General features: G+C 43.3%; 1 protein-coding gene across 1 annotated transcript; it reads right to left on the reverse strand.

The window, feature by feature from the left end:
• Positions 1-4,155: 4,155 nt before the first annotated feature.
• On the reverse strand, positions 4,156-11,479 carry LOC142503255 (polymeric immunoglobulin receptor-like). The gene is made up of 7 exons (XM_075615417.1): positions 10,963-11,479; positions 9,985-10,087; positions 8,532-8,867; positions 7,459-7,788; positions 5,572-5,901; positions 4,941-5,048; positions 4,156-4,343 (listed from the first exon to the last, which is right to left on the reverse strand). Exons 2-7 carry the CDS (start codon positions 10,019-10,021, stop codon positions 4,156-4,158), a joined length of 1,329 nt encoding a protein of 442 aa, XP_075471532.1. The 5' UTR covers positions 10,022-10,087; positions 10,963-11,479.
• Positions 11,480-11,765: the final 286 nt, after the last annotated feature.

Raw genomic sequence — 11,765 nt, forward strand, 5'->3', positions numbered from 1 at the left:
TTTTGCAAACACAATCTCATGTTCCAACTGCCATCTTCATCTCATAATTTCCTAACACTGTAGTAAGAACCACATCTTATAGAATAGATACTTAGTATTGGTATACAGTGTTGCAGCTTATTTGCCCTGGACGTATATGGCCCCATCCTGATCTTTTATACAAGATGTTACAAACCTTGCTCAGAGGTGTCAGTAGGTGGAAGTGCACTGCTGTATTTGTGACTGGATGCAGTGCTATGTCCCCCCATGCTGGCAGTGCCGGGGTACGGGCGTGTCACAGTCTCTGTACAGAATAGAGCATGGGTTACAATCCCCTGCTGTTTGGAGGCTGGGGTAGCACGGTGGTTAAGCGGTCAGTTTTGAATACATAGGTCTGTGAGTTGAATTCCAGGGTCACTTATATAGCATGTGATTTGGGGCAACAAACTTACTCTCCCTTTACTTCTCAGGAAACACTTGAAAACGGCATCTATCAATGTATTTTTCACATTTAGAAATCCGTGGAAAAATCAAGAAAAAAAGATAATGTTCCAACACAAACCCATGTGAGGGGCCCATCTCCTCACACCTCTAATTCTAAACATTACACTGCTACTCCAGTCTCCTCCATCTTCCTTCAGCATCTTCTCTACCTCCCCAGTAGTTCAATGTATGTGGGGTGTACGGACCTCGCCCTGAGCTCATGCTTTACAAAGGGACAATCTACTATGTGAGCCCTTACCCACCTTGTGCAGTGGCAGTAGCAGGTGGAAGCACGGTGATATATCTCTTATTGGAGAGACTGCTATGTCCCCCTCTGCTGGCAGTGCGGGGTATAACTTTGTATTGGTGTCTGCACAGAATAGAGTATGAATTAAAGTCACTTCGCACCTCACACACAATACTGGTTTTGCAGCTCTCATTCTGTGCAGATCTAGTCACAATCGAATATTATGGCTGCCATCTTTATCAGCCTGTCACCAACCCTAATAAGTACCAAATATTACAGGTTAGCTACTTAGGACAGGTATACACTGCCTCCGCTCCTTTCCCTGCACTTATATGGCCTCAGCCTAACCTTTTATGCAAGTTGTTACCGACCTTGCACAGTGGCATTAGTAGGTGGAAGTGCAGGGACCTCCATTTGTGACTGTGTGCACTGCTCTGTCCCCTCATGCTGACGGTGCTGGGGTACAATCATGATAACAAGTATCACATCTCTTAGTGTAACCCAATAATAATTCCAAAATATTTTAGCCAGAACCATCTCCTAGGGGAGAAATACACTTTCTTGCTACACTGTACACCTGCTGCAGCACGCTCACTTTATGTGGGTGTATGGCCCTCACCCTGAGCTCATGCTTTACAAAGGAACAAGCCCCTACCCACCTTGTGCAGTGGCAGAAGCCGGTGGAAGAAATGTAGTATATCTGAGACTGGAGGCACTGCTATGTCCCCCCCTGCTGGCAGTGCGGGGTATAACTTTATAGTGGTGTCTGCACAGAATAGAGAATTAGTTAAAGTCACTTCACACCTCACACACAATGCTGCCTTCACAGTTTTTACTCCATTCAGATATAAAGACGGAACTCACTAGTTTTGCAAACTTGTGCAAATGTTTTCCACATCTCAATTAAAGAGGCGATTTTATAAAAAGTACAATACTTGGCATGCTGGCTAAGGCATTGCTTAATAATAACATCGTATATACGGCTGAAAAGGTACATACTGTATGTCTACTGAGTTCAACTTTTGTTTCATTCTAATAGGGTGAGATACTCATCATCATATACTCATATACGCAAACAATATATAAGAGTATAGACATAGTTACATAGTACCGTAGTTGAAGTTGAACAAATACTTATCCTATATTTGTATTTACAGTATTTGGTTCAGAATGAAAGCAAACAAAAACCCCAGTGAAACATTATCCAATGATTACAAGACATATAGAGTAGGCCGCACTCTCTAGAATATATGAATGAGCATTCGCTTGTGGTGAGGGGGCCTGGACGCATGCGCACCCTGATGCTTTGAACTGTGTGGATCCATTACAGTGTCTGCGCATGCGCAGATAACGGGGAGGAAACGCGCGAAATTTCTGATCAGCTGGTGAGGTCTGAAGCATAGTACACAGACCAACCACCACTTCTGAGGCGGTCCCACGCTGATGATGTCATCAGGAGAGGAGCCCTTTATATCCAGGCATACTGTGACAGTCAGCAGCACACCACTGAAGGAGGAGAGCTGATTTCAGAGAGAGAAAGGAACGTGTCACCTGATGGTCTGATCATCATTCATTTTTTGCTCATTACTATTGGTGTAGCCAGGACTGGCCTTGCTAGTTTATAGCAGTACACTGACATTTGATCTGAGTTCTTCATTAGGCATTGGGGCAGTTGGGATAAAGGGAAGTACCTCATGGTCATTCCAGACCTGAGGGAACAGGCTTGAGTAAGGGGTATGCCCCCGAAACATTACGTTGCCCCCCTTGTGAACCTACCCTTGGTGTATTTATTTGCTACTGTTTTTGTTTCCCCCCCCGTCCCTTTTCCCTATTGTATTTACCCCATTATCATTGTGTTGCATTATGTTACTGCTGCGTTGCATCACTCTCTGCATTATCTTTTGTTCACATTAAATATTTTTTAGTGACATTATCCATAGTACCATTCTTCTTCAGACAGTGTGTGCTGGGACTTTTGTGTGGTATTATCCAATGATTTCTCATAAGGGAAAAATACATTCCTTCCTGACCCCAAATAATGGATTTCTCCCTGGATCAACATCCTTCCCACGTTTACTTATTTGGTATATCCCTGTATTCCTTTCCTTTCTAAAAAGATAATTTTTTTTAAAGATATCTATTGTATCTGCCATCCCAGTCTCCATGGGTAATGAATTCCACATTTTAACTGCCCTTACTGTTTAGAATCCTTTCCTTTGTTGGTGGTGTAATCTCCTTTCCTCCAATTTTAAGGGATTACCCTGTGTCCTTTGTACTGCCCTTGGGATGAAAAGTTATTTTGAAAGCTCCTTGTATTTCCCCCGAATATATTTGTATATAGTTATCATATCCCCTCTTAGACGCCTCTTTTCTAATGTAAATAAATCTAATTTAGCTAGTCTCTCCTCATAACTCAGATTTCCCATCCGCATTATTAATTTGGTGGCTCTTCTCTGCACTCCTCTAGTTCTGTAATGTCTTTTCTAAGGAGTGGTGCCCAAAACTGTACTCCATATTCAAGGTGCAGTCTTACTAATGCTTTATACATTGGCATAATTATGCTTACTTCTAGAGATGGGAGATTTTTGGGGGCGGATTTGATTCCTCCTTGGATTGGCCGGTTCCTTTGGCCCAGGGATTTCCGCGGATCAGTTACAGAAAGTGAAATCCAAAATGGCAGCGTAAATCTGTCCTCAAGCCATTTTTTAAATAGGATTGAAGCAGAGGGTCTCCGGAGCTGAACCCCATTCATTTCAGCTCCGGGACCCCCTGCTTCCCGAAATACACATCTCCATAGGTACAGCAAGGTATCTCTTTGCTGTTTAAATGTCCCGGGATGATGTCACAGCTTCCTATCGGCTCACGTGACCATTTAAACCTGAGCAGGAGATACTGACAGCACGGATTCTTAACAGCCCACTCAGATTTTTTAGTGTCCAACCCACAAGCGGTTCTTGGTGTGGGGGGGAAGGTGGACAGATTTGTCTCTACAAACCTGGGCAATTCCAGGAAATGGGTTTGAGCTGGTTCGTCCATCTCTACAGTATATTCTTCCCTTCCTTTCATACCCTGTTTAATGCACGATAATATCTTATTTGTCTTTGCAGCTTCTGCCTGACATTGGGCACTATTGCTAACAGATCATGAGTTTCTTCTTAAAATGTAATAAAGAAACCTGGGAGGTTTTTAAAGCTCTATACAAGTGTTACTTCAATGTCAATGTATATTTCCTGGTAAAATGCACTCAATAGCAAATAAATAGAAGAAAAAAAACAATTTTTTTGCAAACACAATCTCATGTTCCAACTGCCATCTTCATCTCATAATTTCCTAACACTGTAGTAAGAACCACATCTTATAGAATAGATACTTAGTATTGGTATACAGTGTTGCAGCTTATTTGCCCTGGACGTATATGGCCCCATCCTGATCTTTTATACAAGATGTTACAAACCTTGTGCAGCGGTGTCAGTAGGTGGAAGTGCACTGCTGTATTTGTGACTGGATGCAGTGCTGTGTCCCCCCATGCTGGCAGTGCTATGTCCCCCCATGCTGGCAGTGCTGTGTCCCCCCATGCTGGCAGTGCTGTGTCCCCCCATGCTGGCAGTGCCGGGGTACGGGCGTGTCACAGTCTCTGTACAGAATAGAGCATGATATCAAACCACGTTCTGTTTGGAAGCTGGTGTCGCATAGTGGTTTTAAGATGTTGGTTTCGAATACACAGATCTGTGAGTTTAATTCCTGGGTCACTTACATACACATGTCTTGAGCAAATCACTTAATATCCCTGTATCTTCCCAGGCCAGACTTGAAAACCCCACGTCTATCTTAATCTCTCTTTCAAAGTAAAATATAGTCATTAACAAATGCATGGAAAAATAAAGAAAAAAAGATAATTTCACAAAACCTTGTGAATGCCCCATCTCCCTACATTAGAATTATGCGAGTCTTCTCCACCTCCCCTTAGTGTCTCCTCCGACCCCCCTTTCCTCCTCATTCTTATCCTTAGGAGAAGTTGGATGAAAAATAGAATGATGATGTATGACATTCCTTAGTGAGACCCAAGAAAAATGCTTTATTATTTTATCAAGAGCCATCAACTACGGAAAAAATACTCTTCATTTCTACAGTATACGCCTGCTGCAGCACGCTCACTTTATGTGGGGTGTATGGACCTCACCCTGAGCTCATGCTTTACAAAGGGACCACCTACATACAAGCCCCTACCAACCTTGTGCAGTGGCAGTAGCAGATGGAAGAGCAGTGGTATTTCTGTGACTGGAGCTGCTGCTTTGTCCCCCTCTGGTGGCAGTTCCTGGGTATAACTTTGTAGTGGTGTCTGCACAGAATGGAGTATGAATGAAAGTCACTTCGCACCTCGCACACAATACTGGATTTCCAGCTTTAATTTTGTGCAAATCTAAAGACACAACCCCATGTTACAGCTGCAATCTTTATCAGTCTATAGCCTGCCCCACAATTTCTTAACCCTTTAGTAAGGCACAGTTCTTTTGAGACAGAGCAGTGGTTCTAAGGCTGCGGCCAGGCTGGGAGCCTGCGCGCTTGCGCTCAAGCGCTGTGACATCATGCTGTACACTATTCATTTACAAGAGCACTATTCATTTATTCTGTACACTAAACATAGAAACACATGAGTGTATCTGCATCTCCTCCCAATTGCCATACGCCCAGGGGTTTTATCTTTGCTGCACTTTGTACTGGGCATTGTTTTACACACTTTTTATTTCTGTCTATAATAAAATTAGAGATAGAGGCAAGAACACCTTTATAGAAGGCTTCTTATGTTGACATTTAAACAAGCAGATGATTGCAATATTTAGTGGTAGGGAATAAATGCCTACCTAAAATATGTATCTCCATCGATGATGTTTGCTCTTCCTGCCCATCAGTGATGCCACACCAGTACCATCCAGTATCTCCCAGTCTTAACTGGGTCATCCGGACGATGTATTTCGCATTAGAAACATGGTCTTTTTCCAAGACCAGTCTCTCTTTAAACTCATCCTGGACAAGCCCAGTGGAATCTATTAGCCGCATGCAGCCAGATTCACTCCACTTGCACCAGTAGAAGACAGAAGTAGGACCCGCTGCTGGTGTGAACGGGCACACAGCTGTAACAGACCCGCCTGGAAATCCACTCAACAGTTTGGGGATTCTGGGCGACACTTTATCTGGCGGCAGAGAACCCAAATACAGCCCATTGGAGAAAATAGCAAACAATAGCATAGCATAAATCTGGGGCGCTCAACTCCTGTACTCAATACCCCCCCCCCCCCCTCCCCTTGCCCTCCACCCCCAACAGGTCAGGTCTTTAGGATATCCCAGCTTCAGCACAGGTGGCTCAATCAAAGGCACGGTCAAAAACTGAACCTCTGATTGAACCACCTGTGCTGAAGCAGGGACTGATTGACCCATGTATGCTGATGCTGGGACTGATTGAGCGACCTGAGTGGAAGCAGGGACTGATTGAGCCACCTGTGCTGAAGCAGGGATATTCTGAAAACCTGACCTGTTGGGGGGGGGTCTTGAGGACTGGAGTTGAGCCCCCCTGGCATAAACAACCTGCATTTGCAACACCTGCAGATCTTAGCAAAAATGTGCAAGTAAAAATCAATTGAATTGATCAGTTTAAGAACTGATTACAAAGCTAAATACATTCAAGGCAACCACAGGCAGATAATAGGAAAGAGAAAGTTCTGTGTTGAAGCACATTTTTCTTTCCATACAGTATGTAGAAAAGTGGGTATAGCGGCTCCCGATGGGATTATCGTATGTGATGGATTGTTTTGGTGCAAATCTGTCACCAGTACCATCTCAGATCTGAACTTTGCCAAGACCATGTCAGCGGCTAAACTTTGGTATTGGAAAATTGCGGATCACCACATACTGAGTGACAGCCTCTGCTTTTAATCGTATAGGTGCCAATGCTGATCAGATTTGTTCCTCATTCTTATGAATACCTGTATTACTATACCTTGCTTTGATACATGAAGAGACCTGTGAGGGTTGGAAAGCTCGATATATGGCCGCCTTGGGCTCTGTGCCTCTGGGGCCCAGCGCTCCCTCTTCTCTCTCCTATCAGTGCCGGGATCCAACTTTCACCCGACCGGAGGGGGGAGCTGGAGAAGGGAGCGCGCACCCCCCCACCCCCCCTGCCCTTCCCTCCTCCAGCTCCCCCCGCCAGTCGGAAGTTGGATCCCGGTGCCGAGAGAAGGAAGAGGAGGGAGTGCGGGGCTGCCCCACTGGCAGAGAGGAAGGTGTGTGTGTCCTATTACCTTCTCCGCAGTGGGCCACCTCCTGCAGTGTCGCGTTGCCATCACAGGACGCCGTGGCACATGTTGTCATGGCAACGTGATGTCACATGACACCATTATGTCGTGCCGCCGTGACGCTGCCGGAGGAAGGCTGCTTGTCTAGGTAAGCGAGCCACCTTGAGCCCCACAGAACCAAAGACTGACCCTGTAACAGTGAGGAAGACACCTGTGGGGTTTGGAAAGCTGTGTACATGTGAAGAAGAGACCTGTGAGGTTTTGAAGGCTCTATGCACATGAAGAGACATGGGAGGTTTGCAAAGCCAGACGCTATAATTACAACTAGGAAGAACTATCACATTGTTCAACAACTTACAACAAAGTTACACTTCCGCCCGACCAAAATAGCTTCTGACGTTCCATCTAAACACAAGAACCTCTAAGACGTCTACAGAGGTTGAATGCCATTTTACTTACCACTGCTGATATACACATGTACATCCTTCCAGTCCATTCCCTCCTCAAATAAACCGGTGCCACAACGGTAGTACCCAGAGTCAGTCTTCTTCAGGTCATTCAATAGGACCACAAACCCAGTTGGGGTTTCCTCCTCCTTGATCAAGACCCTTCCCCAGAGGTCCTTGTGTACATATCCGTCACTGTGCACAATGGGTGTACAGTCTGCTCTTTCCATTTTACACCAATATTTGCTGTGGTTAGAAGATTCCGGTTCCATTGGGCAGCGCATGGTAAGAGAACCTCTGAGCGTGCCGAAGACGAGCTCTGATGCGGAGGGCACTTTAGGTCCTGGGGACACAAGGAGCAGATATACAGCAATTATTACCTGGCTGGTGACATCTTTCTCTTGATTAGTACACCTTGCTCCAACATGGGACTGACTCTTTAAAAGGCAGGATAAAAATGACCAAAGGATGGTGATATGTTTAAGAGGCTAAATAGCGCTAATTAAAATAAAACAAATATAAGTATTTTTAACATTTTTTTTCTACCCTTTAACATTTTTTTACTATATTTATTTAATGCCTTTTGATAATAAAATCATGTGTCAGCCCCCAAAGTCACAGCTACATTTCTCATTTTTTCTCTCTTTTCAGTGTTACTTGAGAAAAGCAACATATGTTCATTTTTTAACAATGTGCAAATAAGTAATACAGGTACTTTAACCCTTTGGGTGCCCCAAGACGTAGTCACTACAGCATGGGGTCTGGCACTCCAGGGACCCCATTACGTAGTGCTTACGTCATGCCCAAAGAGTGGTGCTTTTTTTCAGCTTAGATCCATGAGAACGCAGGACGCGATCTGACGTATAGGGAAGTGGAAGAGAAGGACTCGTCCACTTCAGTCTCTGGGTCAAGGATCGCCGCAGTCACGTGACCACGCATTACCCAAGAGGCCATGGCATTCTGGTGCCGCAGCTCCTCCGGCACGCAAAAGGTTAAGGGGGACTGAATCTTTCATGAGGGCCAATTACACTAATCTCCTGCTATATGCGACTGACCCTTTCAGCAAGAACAATGGGTTACAGGTACCTGCAGAAACAGCCAGCATGACTGGGAAATAAAAGCCATTGTTATTGGACCCGATGCCACATCTGTAGAGACCAGCATCCTTGTGTCCAAGCTGTGTCATCTGCACCATGAAGTTTCCATCAGTCTGAAAATCTGCCAGATGTGTCCTGTTGACGTGCCCACTGGCCGTGTACCCGCTGGTGGACACGACGGTATCACAGGCCCCTCGGGACATCTTGCACCAGAATTTCCTGCTGTGGATGTTGACGGAGATGGTTCTGTAGTGGCACGTTACCATCACCGATCCCCCGAGTGCTCCCGTCACTTCTCTGGGTCCCACCAAGTACCCGGAAGTAGCTGGAGAAAGGCATTTAGTTAGTCCAATCCTTCCCAGGGACGGCACAGCATTAAATCATGTGGGGATGGCAACCAATGTGCAGTGGTCAAAGTTTGATGATATTAGGGGATGAAGAGTACCATTACTTTTTTAATTGAAAAGCCCAAAGTGCTTCTTCTTTTTTTTATTTTCTAAGATAGGAGTACTAGTACTTTTTTTTTACAAGAACAGAGTACCACTACATTGTAGAAAAAAAACCTCTTCTATAAATACTCTTATTTTCTCTGTTTTTGTTTTTTTACCATTGGACAAGAAATAAAAATACCACTTGTGGGTACATTTGCATGTCTCAGACAGGTCTGCAACCCCGTCTTTCCCCATTATCGCTTATCAAATGGTGCTTTCCCTGCAGCCAGGGATTCTGGGTAATGACATGCAAATGAGCACTCACAGTGAGTCACCCGTTGCTTCTTATCCATTTTAACATGGAGCCCTATAAGCTTTTGCATACCGCATTACATAGCTTTTCAGCACAGTCTGGGTTATAGAAGTGCATAGTCAGTAACCCTACTCACAGACAGCTGTTTTGACATTTTGGGTCTCATCAGTGTGAGGTTGGTTGCTGTCTATGTAACGTGAAGCTGGTAAGTGGTTATAGCCAGATATTAAAAAAGTTGTGGTGGGCAAACAAAAAAAGTGACAAAACCCCTCCACTTTGCAGCAAATAACACTACTGTATATAAACATTTTTTTTTTTAAATAAAGTCCAAAGAGCTTTGTAAACACATAGCACATGAGGTTAATCACAACAGGTGTGAATAAAGTGTTGATAAGGTTAGCATACTGTAGCTGAAGTGTCTTCCTCTGCTGTATCAGTGCATGAAGGAGGTGCTAGAGGAGAGAGTGAGGTGTTCACATAAGAAGATCCCTGCTGTGATAAAGCTCATGTACTATGTATTTAAGGCTCTCATCTCCAGGTTAGAGATCACATCTAATGAAGAGACCTCTGAAGTCTCAAAAGCTAGTGCAAAAGCCAACCTTGTACAATTGCTATGTTGGTCCATTAAAATGTGTCAGAGCCTACAAAATATCTTATGTTATGAGAGGAAACCTCAAGGTTCTACTGAACAAACTCACCTTGCAGGAGAAATGGAAGCAGAATAAGAATGGCCATGTTCTGAGCTTGGAAATCACAGTTCAATGTACTGCACTTCAGTGACCACAGGCAAGTACTCAATGTCTGTTCATGGAAGGGAAACAAATTCAGTTATGAAAAGGAAATATAAACTCAAGAATTAGGAAAAATCAAGGAAAGTTTACTCTGGCAAAAGGTACCAAGAATGTAAAACTCTGGGAATGTCACAGAGAGGTTTGCTATGTATATACTTTTACATAAATAGCATACATTATTCCCTACAATGAGGCCACGGTAAGATATGGAACATATACTAATGGGCTAAATTATGATTTAGTGACACCACTTCTACGCCTCTCCCCACCATAACTTCACCCCCAGATTTGATTCGATCACAAATATTAAAAGTGGTTCCCTCCTTTATTGCGTGGATAAGACCACCTTGATTGCCCGTGGTTATAAAACTGAATTGGTTCATCAGGCACTGAATTTTCTTCATAGACTTTCACATCACTGTAGTATACACAGCTATAATAGGGTTCTGCGTGTAGTGTAGCATAAAGCTCCCTTCACCCATAACACACTCCTTGTTCTGCACTTTCCACACTTGTGTAGAAGAAAATCTCTTCACAAGAGATTTTTTTTTTAATTTAGCCTCTACAAAATAAATTTCTGAATACATTTTATATTAAAAAAAATGAAAAATATGAATTGCCGGCACTCCAGAGGACATGGTGAAATAATTGAAGTGTTTATTAAGTAATCAGATCAATGTTTCGATTTTTGTTACTTAATAAACACTTTCATTTTTCACCAAGTCCTCTGGAGTTTTGGTTATTAATTATTTTCCTAATTGTATGCTGTTGCTGTGACAATCTGAGTACCTGAGGCATCTGACTACCTGGATATATGTGAGTGCTCCTTTTAAATATTACATTTGTATTAAAGCCATTCTGCACTGACAAAGATGAGCCACTTACCGTATATCATCTATGTATCCTAATTGTGTTTTAGTCCTTGGAAAACTTTTGCTTGTCTGGAAACCTCCCAAACTTTTCCATTTCTTAAAAATCTTGTGGGTTGGACTTGCAAAACATCTTCTCCATGGCTTCCCACTTGCAAATAGAAGCAATTTGAGTGCACTTTCTATCAGTTTCTGCCAGGCAATGCCAACCCATAACATTTGGGAAGGCAGTATTGTATTAGAGGAATTCCCCGTTGAGTTCAGATTGTGAGCCTTACACTGAGTGCCTTGTATTGACTGCTCTTGAACAGCTTATCAGAAAACGAAAGTCCCCATTGCACACTTCTCCTTCGGTTGCTATCCTTAACCACTTCTTTGTTTGCTGGAGAAACACTATTTCATTGTTATACAGAACGTTAATGTATGCATACCTAATAACCTGGTCCCCCATTGCAAATTGCACTGAGAGGACTTGTTTGAAGGAACTGTGCCTAGGACCAAAGTGAACTAATGACAGTGACATGTTTAATAGCTTGTCATTGTCACCATTAAATATATTGGATAACTTTTTTACATTTCTGTAATGAACAAGTGGGTTTTTACAATCTTTATCTAACTAATTTTGACACTAGCATTGAATGGGGTTGATGTATTTCAGGGTTTAATGTCTATGGCAAAGCTATTTTGGGGTTGTCAGTCTCCTGCACCCTCTCCCTGTACAAATGCCTTTCCCGGCCTTCTCTGAACTCCCCTTGACATGATCTTCAAAGACAAACTTTACGAATATGTTATTATGCAATCTCTTATATAATCTTTACT

The sequence above is a fragment of the Ascaphus truei genome, chromosome 9 (assembly GCF_040206685.1).
Source record: "Ascaphus truei isolate aAscTru1 chromosome 9, aAscTru1.hap1, whole genome shotgun sequence".
In the NCBI taxonomy this organism is placed as follows: Eukaryota; Metazoa; Chordata; class Amphibia; order Anura; family Ascaphidae; genus Ascaphus; species Ascaphus truei.

What these genes read in the sequence shown, in the direction of transcription:
- LOC142503255 (XM_075615417.1), bottom strand. Translation starts at nt 10,021, where the DNA reads ATGGCCATTCTTATTCTGCTTCCATTTCTCCTGCAAG. An exon ending in GCTTCCATTTCTCCTGCAAG is followed by an intron (nt 8,868 to 9,984) that starts GTGAGTTTGTTC and finishes GCCTTTCTCCAG; the next exon opens with CTACTTCCGGGTACTTGGTG. An exon ending in CATGCTGGCTGTTTCTGCAG is followed by an intron (nt 7,789 to 8,531) that starts GTACCTGTAACC and finishes TTGTGTCCCCAG; the next exon opens with GACCTAAAGTGCCCTCCGCA.